Below are 15493 nucleotides of genomic sequence, written 5' to 3'. Positions count from 1 at the left end.
ATGACACTGTGTCAACACAAATGCTTCCAATCACGGTCGCGCCAAGAGCTCCTCACGCGCCTGACACATGGCCACGTATTGCCTTTCTATTGGCCGGCGGAGATGGAGGGTTATGTTATCTATGGCCGAGCGCAAGGCGTTGGAGATGGCGGAATATGAAAATAACCCCGTACTTTGACAATGAATTTCGAACGGTTAGAGCGGGTTTTGATGTGTACTAATATTATACAGCGGTGGACATGCCCACAGCAAAATCAAATCAATCTTTATCTCCATTTTCGTGAAAATTGGAGATAGGGGTTTTTGAAACTACACGATTCAAATGAAAAGCTACTAGACAATTCAGAAAGGAAACATATTAAAGTAGCCATAGACGCCCAAGAGAGTTTCGGTTTACTCGGTCTGCCATCTAGTGGGGGCCTAGAGTAAAACGGAACGTCGAAATTGACGAGCAGACAGCCAGATGGCGTCAAATTGAAATGTCTGCACACGGTAGCTGAGGCCATATGATTATTATTATTATTATTATTTAAAGTAGATAAGCAGAAAATGATTGACTGAAGTGGTCCAATCAGGTCGTAAAAGCAGCAGAAGAAGTATTCGGTAATGGAATACAATATACCAAAGATATCATGTTACAAATAGGAGCACTTTCTAAATACCACCTGCTGTATATTCGGGTGTTACTAACTTTTTCATGCCCTTCCCCATAGATTCTGCTTACGATAGACATCCCATATTCTGGACACCAAAGATGATTCCTGTGGGACTTATTGCTGAGTTTCGTGTTGGTTAATATGATTTCCGACAAAGACAATTACGTTCTTGTAAGACTGTCCCTCACAAACACTGTCAATTGATAAATGGCTGACATTCCCACTGAGCCGCACAGCCTTCATGATACAATGTGGATGATGGTAGATCATTTACGTTACACTGCCTAACTGGCCCAGAAATGAAACACATGGACAAACTACAGTGCCAATCATATCTTTAGTATTGATCTTCATACATACCTGGAGAAAATATAGCTATTGTACAATTTCTGTTAGGGTTTGTGAGTTAATTGAACATAACAATGTCCTTGGTTTTACGTTTCACTAATTTTAGTTTTTGGAGATGCTGAGATTACTGAATTTTGTCCCCCAGGAGTTCTTTTATTTGCTGGTAAATTACTGATAACGAACTGACGTATCTGAGCACCTTCAAATACCAAATGAGTGAGCCACGATCGAACCTGCCGATTTGGGCTACCTTAGTGAATGTTAACAAAGTACTAGTGGAAGCGCAAGGAGCAGCTGAAGACCACATGCCCACATGCCGTTGGCATAGTGCTGGCTGCTCTCGCCCGGGGTCAGTGACAAGAAATAAAACCCTGTAGAATCTCGAAAGGGAACTAAACAAGATGTGTGTTAATAGATGTAAATGTTTATACATTTCTAAATACAGTATTTGAGTATGATTCGAGAGAATCTGATTATGTTCCTTCAAGAACAAAACATGTCATTCTATTTTAATTAAGTCGTTTCTTTTTCAAGTATAATAAAACCCCACGGCACTTAACGCCCTTGAAAGGGCCTTGGCCTGCCCAGTGACCGCTGCTCAGCCCGAATCTGGGCTTTCGAGACCGGGGCCGCCATCTCACTGTCAGATAGCTCCTCAATTCTAATCATGTAGGCTGAGTGGACCTCGAACCAGCCCTCAGGTCGAGAGAAAAATCCCTGACCTGGCCAGGAATCGAACCCAGGGCCTCCGGGCGAGAGGCAGCCACGCTACCCCTACACCACGGGGCCGACTAAAGGGAATTTAGCCAATGGCACGTGGTGTTCCCAAGCGGTCACCCAACCAAGTACTGACATTGCCCAATGTTGCTTAACTGCAGTGATCGGACGAGAACCAGTGTATTCAACATGGTATGGCCGTTGGCTTCAAGTATAATACTGTTACCAAATGTTTTCTTGTAGATAGTCTATAAACGTGTCACTCAAAATTAGTTTTGGCAGACCGAAGAACATAACAGTGTTTAAAAAAAGGATTATTTTTATTCCTACGACACTGGATAACGTGGTAAGCAGATGTAAATAATATGCATTTAAAATAAAAGTTTTAAAAGGCGCCGCAATAGAAAGCATGGCATCCTTACGGAAATTTGCAAATCAAAACTACTGTAGACATGATATAAGCTTCTTGGGCTTATGCCATGTCAACAAAAAAAGGTTAAATTCTTTACGTTTCGCAGAGAACTTTGCTCTGCGTCTACAGAAGAAAATCTCTCTTGGAGAAGTTTCATCATAAACAGTCGAGATTTTCTTCTGAAGATGCAGAGGCGAAACGTAAAGAATTTTACCTGATTTTCTTAACACGGCATAAGCCCAAAAAGCCTATATCATGTCTTTAAGTACGGGCCGTTAAAGCATCAATGGTAACAAAACTACTGTGTCACATAGAAGTTAATTTTTTTTTTGCTAGGGGCTTTACGTCACACCGACTCAGATAGGTCTTATGGCGACGATGGGATAGGAAAGGCCTAGGAGTTGGAAGGAAGCGGCCGTGGCCTTAATTAAGGTACAGCCCCAGCATTTGCCTGGTGTGAAAATGGGAAACCATGGAAAACCATCTTCAGGGCTGCCGATAGTGGGACTCGAACCTACTATCTCCCGGATGCAAGCTCACAGCCGCGCGCCTCTACGCGCACGGTCAACTCGCCCGGTACATAGAAGTTATACAGGGTAATAATCCTCAGGACTGAAGTGGTAAAAGTGGGCCATGAAGTGTGAAATTCTGTGTGCTCTTTCTGATTCCAAGTGTCCAACATCTCACTGCAATCCTGGGGGAAATTTAGCCATTCCCAAGGCCTAATTAATTAATTTTAAAAAGACATAGATTACCATGCACACACAAAGAAAAAGAAAGCAAACAGAATAAGAAGAATGGCAAAATATTCTACTAACAAAAATTAATTCAGAGAACAGTTCCCAAAAACAGTAAAACATTATACTGTATACTGGTACATGAAAGCAATAACTTTGATAAAATGATCATAAAGCTCACATTATTATAAGGGTTGTGTTTGTAACCGATTTGTTTGCACTTTTGGAATAGGCACATTTAATAACCTAGGCTCAGAAATTTAGCTTTCTTCCAAATACCAAGACATGTTCAAGTGATAGCGGTTTGCAACTTTAGTATGATTTACAGATTATGAGAGGAAAAAAAAATCTTTACCTGTCACACAACAGACTGCAAAAGACTGCCAAGTTGGGATCAGAAGGCCAGCGCCTCAACCGCCTGAGCCACTCACCCTGGCCAAAGTTTATAATTTTCATGTTCCGTATTGATAAATGAAGTAATCCACCCAATCAATAAATTCAAATTGAAAAAGGATCCATCATTTATTAAATGATGCCAGTCATCAAAACATAAAAACATCAAATGGAACTAGTTTAAAGCTATATAGAGGTCATCTTCAACCATAGTGAACAAAATTGACAAGACATTAACATAAAAGCATAGCCATAAATTCTTTAAATATTTAGAGTATTTACACACACATGTACCCATAACAAGAATCTTCAATATCGACAAAATGAAAACCTGTGAAATAAAATGTTTCTCTGAAAGGTACATATCTTTTCTTTTTGATAAGTGATTACAGTATATTTTACTCCAAACTATGAACAGATTGTTGAAACCATACATGACAGCGGCAAAATGGTTTACTTGAGAACAGAGTAAGAAGTATATACCAGGATATCATACTACTAAGCTAAAATAATACTGTCTGAATATATTTCATACTCACTGCAGATGCTAATTCACTTTCATTCATGTCTTCAACAAAGACTGTCTTTTCAACTGGTTCAGTAGGTACATCTTCTTCCTTACTACCCATCATCAGAACGGTTACACCCTGTAACACAATTTACATGTAAGTTAACAACAAAAGTTCGGACAGAACAGGATAATTACAGGCAAAGGAAATATAGCATTCAATTTTAATTGGAATTATATAAATGGTGTCCAAAATTTAAACACAAAGTTGATGAAATGAAATGGCATATGGCTTTTAGTGCAGAGAGTGTCCGAAGACATGTTCGGCTCGCCAGGTGCAGGTCTTTTGATTTGACTCCCGTAGGCGACCTGCGCATCGTGATGAGGATGAAATGATGATGAAGACGACACATACACCCAGTCCCCGTGCCAGAGAAATTAACCAATGATGTTAAAATTCCCGACCCTGCCGGAAATCGAACCCGGGACCCCTGTGACCAAAGGCCAGCACGCTAACAATTTAGCCATGGAGCCGGAAACGAAGTTGATATTTTGTATGAACCACCGCTCAGACAACTCGCCCAGTGATAGTATCATTAAAAGTTAGCAATGTGTGAAATTAGAAGCTGTACAGAACTGCCGGAGGAAAGCTGGTACCTTCATAAATAATCTCACATCGGTGATTCTGATAAGGAAGAGGGTGTGGGAATGTTATGCTGCACTCTTTTGAATTATAGTGCAAAGTTATGTGACAAGAAGAATACCAAGCTGTTAATGATAAAATATTGTTGTTTTATAGAAAAAATCTGGATAAACTTCAGAAGAGCACGACAGGTAGATGGCGAACCAAGTGCCTAACTCTATCAGAAGCCCTTACCATACGTGAAGCACTCCAGAACATCCTTTCCGGTTTTATGTGCACTTCGGAGTGTCATTTAGTGAATAAGGATACAATAAGATTTTTGTGTGTTACTCTCATAATGAAGAAGATCCTTAAGCAGACCATCATGTTTTGCATTTTCAAACAGCATACCTACGGCTTGAACGGTGAGGACAATGTAAAGCAATGCCAAAAAAGTTATTACAAAATTCCACACATATAAGAGGGCAACCAGCTAGCAAAACCATAAGTTTAGATGTAGTTGGAATTGTCCTAATTTCCTTTGACTTCCCAGGCCTCCATAAGGAATTTATTGCAAAATTGCTGATGCATTACCAGGCAGGCAGAGAGAACCTGTAATACACAACACCTAACACTGTCCACTACACTAACACCACATCACCCCCCACATTACATGCCACAATATGATTTGAGGAAGGGCTTGTTCTGGTGAGACGTAGACAGGGTATTGCAGATGTCCATCCACTGCTGTTTGTGATCCTTGGTCAGTTCCAACAATACCCAATTATTTATTTATTTCACATTACACTTCTGAACCTATATTTTGCCAGAAATGGTTGAAATTGAAACAATGACCTGTCATGCAACTTCCCAGACTGTGACACACAGAATTTCCTTCACATTTGCATTTAAAGTCATTATCCACCCTGGATAAGCATTCCCAGCCCATCTCCATTAAATTTTTCATACCATCAATACCCTGTTCATTCTGAAGTCAAGCTTATGCCTCATGCCCTCATTACATTACAATACCTTTTTGATGCCCTATGTCCAACCAGAAACCAGGTGTTGGATTGCAAGACTTCCTCAGAAGCAGATGAGGACTCTGACCACAACTTGTTTGTTGGCCATGAAATGTCATCTGAAGGTGAAGAAATTGAAGAAAGGAAGGAAGTTAAGGAGATGGGATGTAGACAATTTGAAAGAAAAGAGTGTGAGGGATTGTTTCAAGGAACATCTTGCTCAAGGACAAACTGAAAAGGCTGAAGGAAATGCAATACAGGCACAATGGACAGTCTTAAAGAATGAGATCAGAAGGGCTGCTGAAGAAAGGACCTGATTGATGAATAATGAAAGTACAAGAATGCAAAAATTGAGAGTAAAAAAGAATACAGGCAATTGAAGAATGAAGTGGATAGAAGTGCAGGACAGCTAAAGAAAAATGACAGAAGTGCAAGAACGTTGAAGGTAGTATGGTAATGTAGACGCTGCATACAGGAAAATCAAGTAGAAAGGAAAGGAAGAAGGTGTACGAATATTAAGAGCTCAGAAGGAAAACCACTTCTAGGAAAAGAAGCCACGGCAGAAATATGGCAAAAACATATCCAACAGCTTAAAGACGTAGATGATATGGTTCTGGAACAAGAAGAGGCGGTTGATGTTGATGAAACGGCAGACCCAATTTTGAGGTCAGAATTCAACAGAGCTTTGAGAGACCTAAATAGGAACAAAGCATCTGGAATTGATGACATTCCCTATGAATTACCGACTGCGTAAGGAGAAACCAGCATAGCAAGGTGGTTCCATTTCCACGGTTCCATGATGTATGATACAGGAGAAGTGCCATCCAATTTTCAGCAGAATGTTGTTATACCTATTCCCAAGAAAGCAGGTGCTGACAAGTGTGAAACTACTGCACCATCAGTTTAGTATCTCAAGCCTGCAAAATTTTAACACACATTATTTACAGAAGAATAGAAAGACAAGTTGAAACTGAGTTGGGAGAAGATCAGTTTGGCTTCAGAAGAAATGTGGGAACACGTGAAGCAATCCTGACTTTACATCTGATCTTAGAGGATCCAATTAAGAAGGGCAAGCTCACGTACATGGAATTAGTAGATCTATAAAAGGCATTCGATAATGTTGACTAGATCCAAGCTATTTGAGAATCTGAAAGTGATCGGGATTAGATACCGAGAACGAAGAATTATCTACAATCTGTATAAAAACCAGGTTGCAGGGATAAGAATCGAGGGCTTTGAAAAAGAAGCAGCAATCCAGAATGGAGTGCGGCAAGGCTGGAATTAGTCCCTCCTCCCTCTCCTTTTCAATGTTTATATAGAACAAGCAGTAAAGAAAATCAAAGAGGAATTTGGAAAGGGAATCACAATCCAGACAGGTAATCAAAACCCTGAGATTTGCCAATGATATTGTTCTTTTATCTGAGACTGCCAGATCTGGGGAAATTACTGAATGGTATGGACACAGTCTTGGGGAATAGTGTTGGCTACTGAATGCATGATTCGAAGCAGTGTATCGATTCATTCAAGTGTCCGAGTGAATCGATTCACAGGAACGGCGAGCTCACGGCACACGATTCAGCTTACTCCCAGTGGACAGAGCTGAGTGGCGCACTCACTGCACGTTGACGGGAAGCTGAGCTTCCGCTGCAGCGAGACAGTGAATCATGGCACATCGAAAGAATCGTGAACGAGCACGGCTTAGTGAGATACAAGATACACACGGCTCCTTATCGGCTCACTGGCACGCAGAGAGCCGAGCTTCCGCTGCAGCGAGACATACACTGAGCCATGGCACACCGAAAGAATCGTGAACGAGCACGGCTCAGTGAGACACGAGATACACACGGCTCCTTATCGGCTCACTGGCTAGCGGAGAGCTGAGCTTCCGCTGTAGCGAGACATACAGCGAGCCATGGTTCACTGAAAGAATCGTATGCTATAATGGACTCTCGAGCTCGGCTCATTTGAAAATAATACCCATTTGCATTCACTGTCCTCTTCTTACAGGGAGGTTTAAATAATATTTGGATTTATTTGCAGTGTTAAAAAGGTAGTCAAAACATAATTCTGAAGTAGCTAATAGGTTTAGGTAGGCAATTAGGTTATACTATTTATTAGTTTAATGAATCTTAGTATTATAACTAAGTTGACATTTGACAATTAAACTCAACTCTAGCCTGCCCTATGACCATGAGTCATGCTCATGACCACTCAAAAGTACCTGTTTTATACTGGGAAGAACGGCTCAGTATTCTCCCAGTTCATATGTCACATCGTTGCACAAGACTTCAATCATAATGTGGACAGACGCAATCACTTAACCAACAGTATGTTGAATCAGAAAACCAGTGGGCTACTGTACATCTCGGGTAGCCTATACAAAATATGACGATTTAAAAAATCCTCAGGTTATAGAAAAATACATATTTTCAAAAATGACTGAGCGAGTTGTCATGCGGTTAGTATCGCGTAGCTATGCGCTTGCATTCGGGGGATGGCGAGTTCGAATCCCATTGTCGGCATTCGTTAAGATGGTTTTCCGTAGTTTCCCCATTTTCACACCAGGAAATGCTGGGATTGTACCTTAATTCAGGCCATGGCTGCTACCTTCCTAATCCTAACCTTTCCCACCCTGCGTCGCCGGAAACCTTCGATGTATTAGAGTGACTAGCATTTTTTTCTAAGAAAGGAGTTCATAGTATGAAGACCAGATGGCAGCTGCAAGCACTGAATGCTGTTGCTGCTGTCTTACCAGCACATACTACACAGATGCAGTAGGAGTGGTGACTAATGTGCCGTGAATCGGATCACTGTATCGATTCAGTAACGTGAACGGAATCAAATGAATCGATTCAGAAAAATGAATCGAATGTCCCATCACTAATGGGGAAGGAGTACAAGATGAAAATAAATAAGTCCAAAACCAAAGTAATGGTGTGCAGTCGTACAAAGGTGATGCAGGAAATATTAGATTAGGAAATTAAATCTTAAAGGAAGTAGATGCCTAGTGTTACTTGGGTGGTAAAATAACTAACAATGGCAGAAGGAGGACATAAAACATGGACTAGCACAAGCAAGGAAGGCCTTTCTCAAGAAAAGGAATTTGCTCACTTGCAAAATTGATATAGGAATTAGAAAAATGTTTTTGAAGACTTTTGTATGAAGTGTGGCATTGTATGGAAATGAAACATGGACAATAACTAGCTCATAGAGGAAGAGAATCGAAGCTTTTGAAATGTGGTGCTACAGAAGAATGCTGAAGGTGAGATGGATAGATCGAATCATGAATGAAGAGATACTGAATCGAATTGTTGAAAGGAGATCAATTTTGCTAAATCTGATGAGAAGAAGAGATAGAATGATAGGACACATCGTAAGACACCCAGGACTTGTTCAGTTGGTTTTTGAAGGAAGTGTAGGCAGTAAGAAAGGCAATAAACTAAACTAAACTAAGAACGGTAGGGATAGACCAAGGTACAAATATGACAAGCAGATTAGAGCAGATGTAGGGTGTAGTAGTTACGTAGAAATGAAAAGATTAGCACATGATAGGGTGGCATGGATAGCTGCATCAAACCAGTCTATGGACTGGCGACTCCAACAACATGTCCAACTTTGAACCTATGCAACAAAATTACCCATAAATCAAACAGTCTGATCAGGGTGCTTGTTGATGTAACTTTTAATGTTTTCACCACTGGTGCAACTTTTTCTTCACATCTTTGTCAGTACTTCATACAGCTAAAAGGCTGTAGTTGATTTCATATTCTAATGTGCATTATAACGATCGTCACTTCAAATAAAAATCCCTGTGTTAAAAGACAAGACCTTTTTCTCATTAGAAGTTTTACTATCACATTCATACTATCTACATAATCATTATCCCCAAACCATAATTGCCCACTTAATCCCAGTTTCTGTCTTAATTTGCTTTTAAGCCAATCCAGTCCAAAACACAGCATCTAGAAGTGATTAAGACTGTCCCAAGGTGTAAAAGCTATAATCTAATTCCATTTTCATGTTCAAAGATTGCATTCAAATGCGCCTGTAGCCCATGTACTACTCTCAATTATGGGCTGTGATTCTTATTTTTGTATTAGGTGAGAACCAGGTTAGCTTTCACATTTGAATGAGCCATGGTTTGAGGCACAACAATCAAAACCATTTCTGCCAACGTTTGATACCCAATTTTTACATAAATACAGGTAGTAGCAGCAGCAGCAACAACAAATTAATAATAATAATAATAATAATAATAATAATAATAATAATAATAATATTGTTTGTTTCTCCAACCCTTGACCCGTTTCTCTACAAGGTCGGGTATGAGGTGAGATGAATCTGTTGTGCCGTGTTTTTATGGCCAGATGCGCTTCCTGAAATCAACCGCATCAGAGGAGTTAATGAGATGAAATTAATGACTTAATATATGATGGTTGGAAGTTGAATAGCACCAAAGGGCTGCTCAAGGCTTAGCGTCCCCATTCGACGGACAAATCACCTATTTAATGTCAAGAATTTCATTTTTGGTCCGTATTGAATCGAAATTTACAGTTATAGATAAGGATAAAGGTTTCCACCAGTTCAATACAATAAAAATGTAAAATTATTAAAATATCACATATTTATTATCTGTCATTTGGGGACCGGTTTCGGCACCTTCCTGTGTCATCTTCAGCCTAGGAAATTTTTGCAAGGCTTTTTAAATAGCTACATGAAATACTTGTACCAGTGTAAGAAGATGATGACCAGAGCATTCTAAACTAGGTTGTAAATTTTTACCATTACGTATGTGTGACTTAAAATCTATGTGATTAACATACAGAGACTGAATTAATCTTTGTGAGATAATAGACACATCATGAGACATTTATATACATTTTTTAAATTTAGAGCTCTTTGCGTTATCAATTTGAAATAACTACTATAAAACTAATTGTAACACCCAGTTTTGATAAAATCTTCCTTGTAGGGCAAAACTCATACAGCTATACAGTATGTATGACTGGCCTTAAAAAGTAAAAAGCATTCCTTTAAAAATCTATGTCCTTAGGCACTTTGTAAAATACTAAACTAACAGCTGAATTTCTACAACAGCGTCCTCTTCATGAGGGTAGAATAACTTATTGTCCATTTTCTACCATGAAACTGTTCCTCTTAATATGTGATCTAAGAACCAACTATAGTGTACAGATCTGATATCACAGTCTTTGTACAATTGCCCTAAAACAGCTTAATTTGATGATGTGCTATAAGTATTAGCTCTGTATTTCAATGTTGATCCAATATTAATGTCGGGCTGAGGCCATGCATTGATTGATGAGATATCTTGAAAATTACAATTTTCAGGTAGATTTTAAGAAATAACTCCCGTAGTAATTTACTTCTGTAGTATGGACTTCTTTAGTAAACGCTACTTCCGTAGTAATTTACTCCAAGATGGTGCACGCCACCCTATACTTATGTGTCCAACCCTTGTCCCGTTTCTCAATGGGATCAGGAATGAGGCAAGACAAATCCTGGTAATGAGTTTTTATGACTGGATGCCCTTCCTGATGTCAATCCCATCAGAGGAGTTAATGAGAAGAAATGAATATTATATATGATAGTGGAAATGGAGAGGGTGAAACCCATTGTTGGCACATAGTCTACTCCTGTCGAATAGCACCAAGGGGTCTGCTTGAGGCTTTACATCTCCATCTGAAGGATGAATCACCATCAACGGCATTACATGCCCTCACTCCATATGAGCACTGTGGAAAGGTTTGGAATTTAATCCAGGCTTTTTGACACGCTATCTAATGATTAGAAATTGTACACCACCTCCTCTCCTGCCCTGCTGGCCGACCTATTGATGGTGAACATTTTTTTGATCAATGGAACTCGAACCGGCCAACCATGGTGTCAGACCATACAGACTTCATGGCCACCAGGTGGACTTTATATGTTTCCTCTAAATAAAATATAATATTGAATTTGTGGAAAGAAAATACGGTTCATGTTTTATTGCTGGTACAGTGAAATCCTTGTATTCCCTAACATTTTAAGTGAATGAAATGAATATTGGGTAAATATGGAATTAAATAAATAATAAAATTATAAGTAATTAATGAAAGTATGTCTTTACCTGTATAAAGATTCATTTAAGAATACACCTACATTAACATTTTCAGATCTCTGAGTGCTAGGCATCGTACAAGTATGCACAGACATTTCTGGATATTATGGATTGAATAGGGTCCTTGTGTCACGGACCAAAAATGGCTCCTTGACTTGTATTACCTAGCTTACGTACGTTGCCTAGCGACAATTAATCTATGCATTTAATCCTGGTGACAGCACGATGGATTGTCATATCCCAACACGAGTTTTCAGCCCGTTTTTTGTTCACAACTCACCAATGAAAGCGAAAATTAAAAATCTGGCTTCGAGGTACACTTAGACCCCCTTCCATGTACCTATGTTAAAGATGTCAGATCTTTGCATGCCGTAGATTTGACTGGGCATTGTGTATAGACATACTCTTCTGTATAGTACGGTACACTATACCAGATCATGACATCCAATAGGAAGGATCCACAACGTTCCACACGCTCCTCTCATGCTTCCCCTCCCCTCTGTGCGAACAGTATGCTATGCCATTTGCCTCTCCATAATCACAGTCCTGAAATAGTGTTTGGTGACAACAGACTTAGCATCAGCAGTCTAGACAAGTACAGAAGTTTTTTCATTATGTTAATACTTGTAATACTTGTTCATATTTTCACTACACTATCTATCACTGACAAGTTTACGCAACGTAAACAATACTGTACATAAATACGCATGTTTAAGAATCTGAGGATGTTCTTATAGAACGAAACATGTCATTCTTTGTATAATAGTGTGTATATTTTACAGATAATATGTTTATAGTGTTATAATTTATATTGAAATTATTGTGTGTTTAAAGACTGGAAAGTTTTTATGTTACATTTAACTAAGTTGAGACTGGAAAGTATGGCTTCATTCTTAAAAGAAATATTGTACTATAAGAGATTAATTTTTAAAAAGTACGTATACCACATACTTACATCCTTCAATTTGATATTTCCCCAGTCAGAATCTTTCAAAGTTGTTCCTTTGAGCATAACCTTTTGTCTCTCAGGTTGTACTCCTGTTAAAGCAAATAACTGAGCTTTGAACACCAAGGGAACTTCATCTGTATTTACTTCCACATCGGGATAGTTCTCCTTCCCCCACTTCACCTTCACTGAAAATACACAAAATATTCAATATACAAAGCACTTCAGTATAAGAGTAATCCAACCTTTCTGTAGAAAGTATTACACTGGTTTAGGAGCAATGCAGCATCATTGTCTGGATTAGTTGGACTATAAAAGTGGCTACCCCTTCACCATCGGATATAATTTTGCGTCTGTTGCTCTACCAATTGAGGTATGGTCACCTGGATATAATTTCCTACTGACTCCTCTTTTCCAGATATAGTTCATCTCCATTTTTCAATCTTTCAGTCTGGCCCCCTAACTTCATCATCTTGTTCCAGTCCAGATCCCATTGCCTTATGCTATGCTTAATCTAACAATAACAGTTTCATGTCCCACTCTAGTTCTATGGTTTCCGTAGACAATGAGGTATCGGAATTTTGTTGCACAGGAATTCTTTTACAGCTGGCCCAGCGGTCTACATGCAGTGCGCTTGCCTCTTACACCAGAGGCCCTGGGTTTGATACCCAGCTAGGTAAGAGATTTTTTACCTGGATCTGAGGGCTGGTTCAAGGCCCACACAGCCAATAAGATTACAACTGAGGAGCTATCTGACGGTGCGATAGTAGCCCTGATTTAGAAAGTCCAGAGTAATAGTCTAGGGAATTTGTTACACTGACCACAAAGAATCTCATAACCAGCAGGCTTCTGGGCTGAGCAGCAGTCGCTTGGTAGGCCAATGCCTTTCACAGCTGTTGTATCATGGTTTCTTTTTTTTAGGAGTTCTTTTATGTGCATGCAAATTTACCAACATAGGGTTGGAGTATTTGAGCACCTTCAAAAACCACTACACTGAGCCAGGATCAAATGTGCCCTGAGCTCAGAAGAGCTCTACCATCTGAGCTACTAAGCCCAGCTGTTCTTAATATGGTCCATCTATCATAACCTGGATCTTTTTAGGTGTTGCTATTATTTCTTTAATAATCCTACACTTTCTTCAGGCATGCTTTCTTTATTCTTCCAATACGCACAAAGTATTTCAGTTTACTTTCCTCCAGTTATCACTCAACTTTTCCATTTTTATTATTTTCCAGATTGTTGAAAATTGAAATGAGACAGGAAAGTATACTGTTTCCCTTGCTGATTATAATTTATAATATATTTGTAATTACAATGGACAATATCATGAGGACAGCAAAAGCAGCCCATTATGGAGGTACAGGAATGAACATGTGTTATTTGCTGATAACATTTTAACTTGGAAACAGAATGAAAGAAAGTTTAAAGATGACCCTGAAACAACGAAGAAATTTAAGAACTTTTCAAAAAAAAAATCAGACACACTGGCAGTAGTTTCAAGTGGAAAACAGAAAAAAAAATTCTTCTTTAAATGAACCTGAAGGAGCATAGTATTTTGTTCACAACCATATTTGGAAACATAATGTCATATCTTCTGATCTGAGCTGAACAGAGAACAAGACCAATGATGTCAACTTCATTTTTTTGCACAACCTGATTCCCAGCAAACCTCCAATTTCTTTAAGATTCAATTTAAGACACCTAAAAATGTCATCGGGTGGGTTGAAAATACTAGTGGTATTCGTCTTTTGTTTCTTCACAAATGATAAACATTACAAGATATACAGTTTATTAAAATCTTGCTTTAAGAAAAACAACAATGCAGAACACAAAAATACTACAGTACATAATTTTCATAGCCGGCACTACTAAAACAACTCACTCAACGCTCCAACACAACAACAAAACAACTCTGATAACGGTAGGAAACTGACGACGGTCAGCACTACTGCCGTTCTAGTCCAACTACTTCTGTTATTGACTGACTGTTCATGGCTAGCCTCCTTTTTATATCCTGATGATGGAACACTACAACCTTACAATAGTTTACCATGGTCAGAATTGTTGATTCAAATTGCCTTAAAGGTACACCTCACCAGCTTTTATCTGGTCTCCTGTAAAGTCGCTGAAACGTCACAATAGTTTACCTCTGATGTCCAGATATGATAATTGGAAGGGAGAGGGTGAAAACAGGTGCCAGCACATAACCTACTCCTGTCGAATAGCACCAAGAGGTCTGCTTAAGGCTATACATCGGCATCCAACGGACGAATCACCATCAACAGCGTCATATGCTCTCAGAGATGACGAGAGATATTAACCCCCCCCCGTTTACTATCCATCACTGAAGAACACTGTTAAATATATAATGCTGCCTTGTCAGTACTATTAAAAATTGTTTATTTACATCACTACATTACACTTTTAATAATATTCCTAGTAGACCCATGCTCCTCCGTAGCATTCGTTATGATCATATAATTATACAATTATATAGGTCAGATAATTAGTCCTAATATGCCTGTTGTGATCATATTGTTTTACCTGCCCTTTCCAATAGTTTAATGAACATTTAACACCAGTACATAATGACTGATGCATTCGTAATGTGGTTTATAACACTTCTTTCCATACAGTATTCACTCGGACCATTCGGGCGTATCTGGATCAACATTTTCAAACGATCTTGCCCAAGATAGTGCAATATACAATTGGCCGTGACTGACTGAATACTGGTCTGGGTAATTAGACACAATTTTTCAAGAGGTTGTCTCTGCATTTATTATTGATAATAGGGGGTTGATGTTGCTCACGTCCGTAGGTTTAACCTCAAAATACCCTGCACGTACACCCCTGGGTGGTGCTAAGCGAGCAACAATATATTTGGCAGCCAGTCTATCACTGCGATCTCCTGGCAATTACATACAATGACATGCGATTTTAAAACCTGGCAAACCCAACAACAAGCCAGAAAATTATCGCCCCATAGCCCTCCTTAGCTGTTGCTACAAACT

General features: G+C 39.2%; 1 protein-coding gene and 1 pseudogene across 1 annotated transcript in view; both read right to left on the bottom strand.

The window, feature by feature from the left end:
• Usp14 (ubiquitin specific protease 14) overlaps positions 1-15493 on the bottom strand; it is a 123382-nt gene that overhangs the window by 96343 nt on the left and 11546 nt on the right. Inside the window, exons 2-3 of the mRNA XM_067147073.2 lie at positions 12489-12667; positions 3803-3910 (exon numbers count right to left, since the gene is read on the bottom strand). Coding sequence (XP_067003174.1) covers positions 3803-3910; positions 12489-12667 — 287 coding nt within the window. The remainder of the gene's footprint in view (positions 1-3802; positions 3911-12488; positions 12668-15493) is intronic.
• LOC136875133 (5S ribosomal RNA) lies at positions 1809-1927 on the bottom strand (annotated as a pseudogene).

Source organism: Anabrus simplex, chromosome 5 (genome assembly GCF_040414725.1).
Source record: "Anabrus simplex isolate iqAnaSimp1 chromosome 5, ASM4041472v1, whole genome shotgun sequence".
Taxonomy (NCBI): Eukaryota; Metazoa; Arthropoda; class Insecta; order Orthoptera; family Tettigoniidae; genus Anabrus; species Anabrus simplex.
Note: the sequence above shows the minus strand (reverse complement) of the source record. Positions and strands in the feature narration are given on the sequence as shown.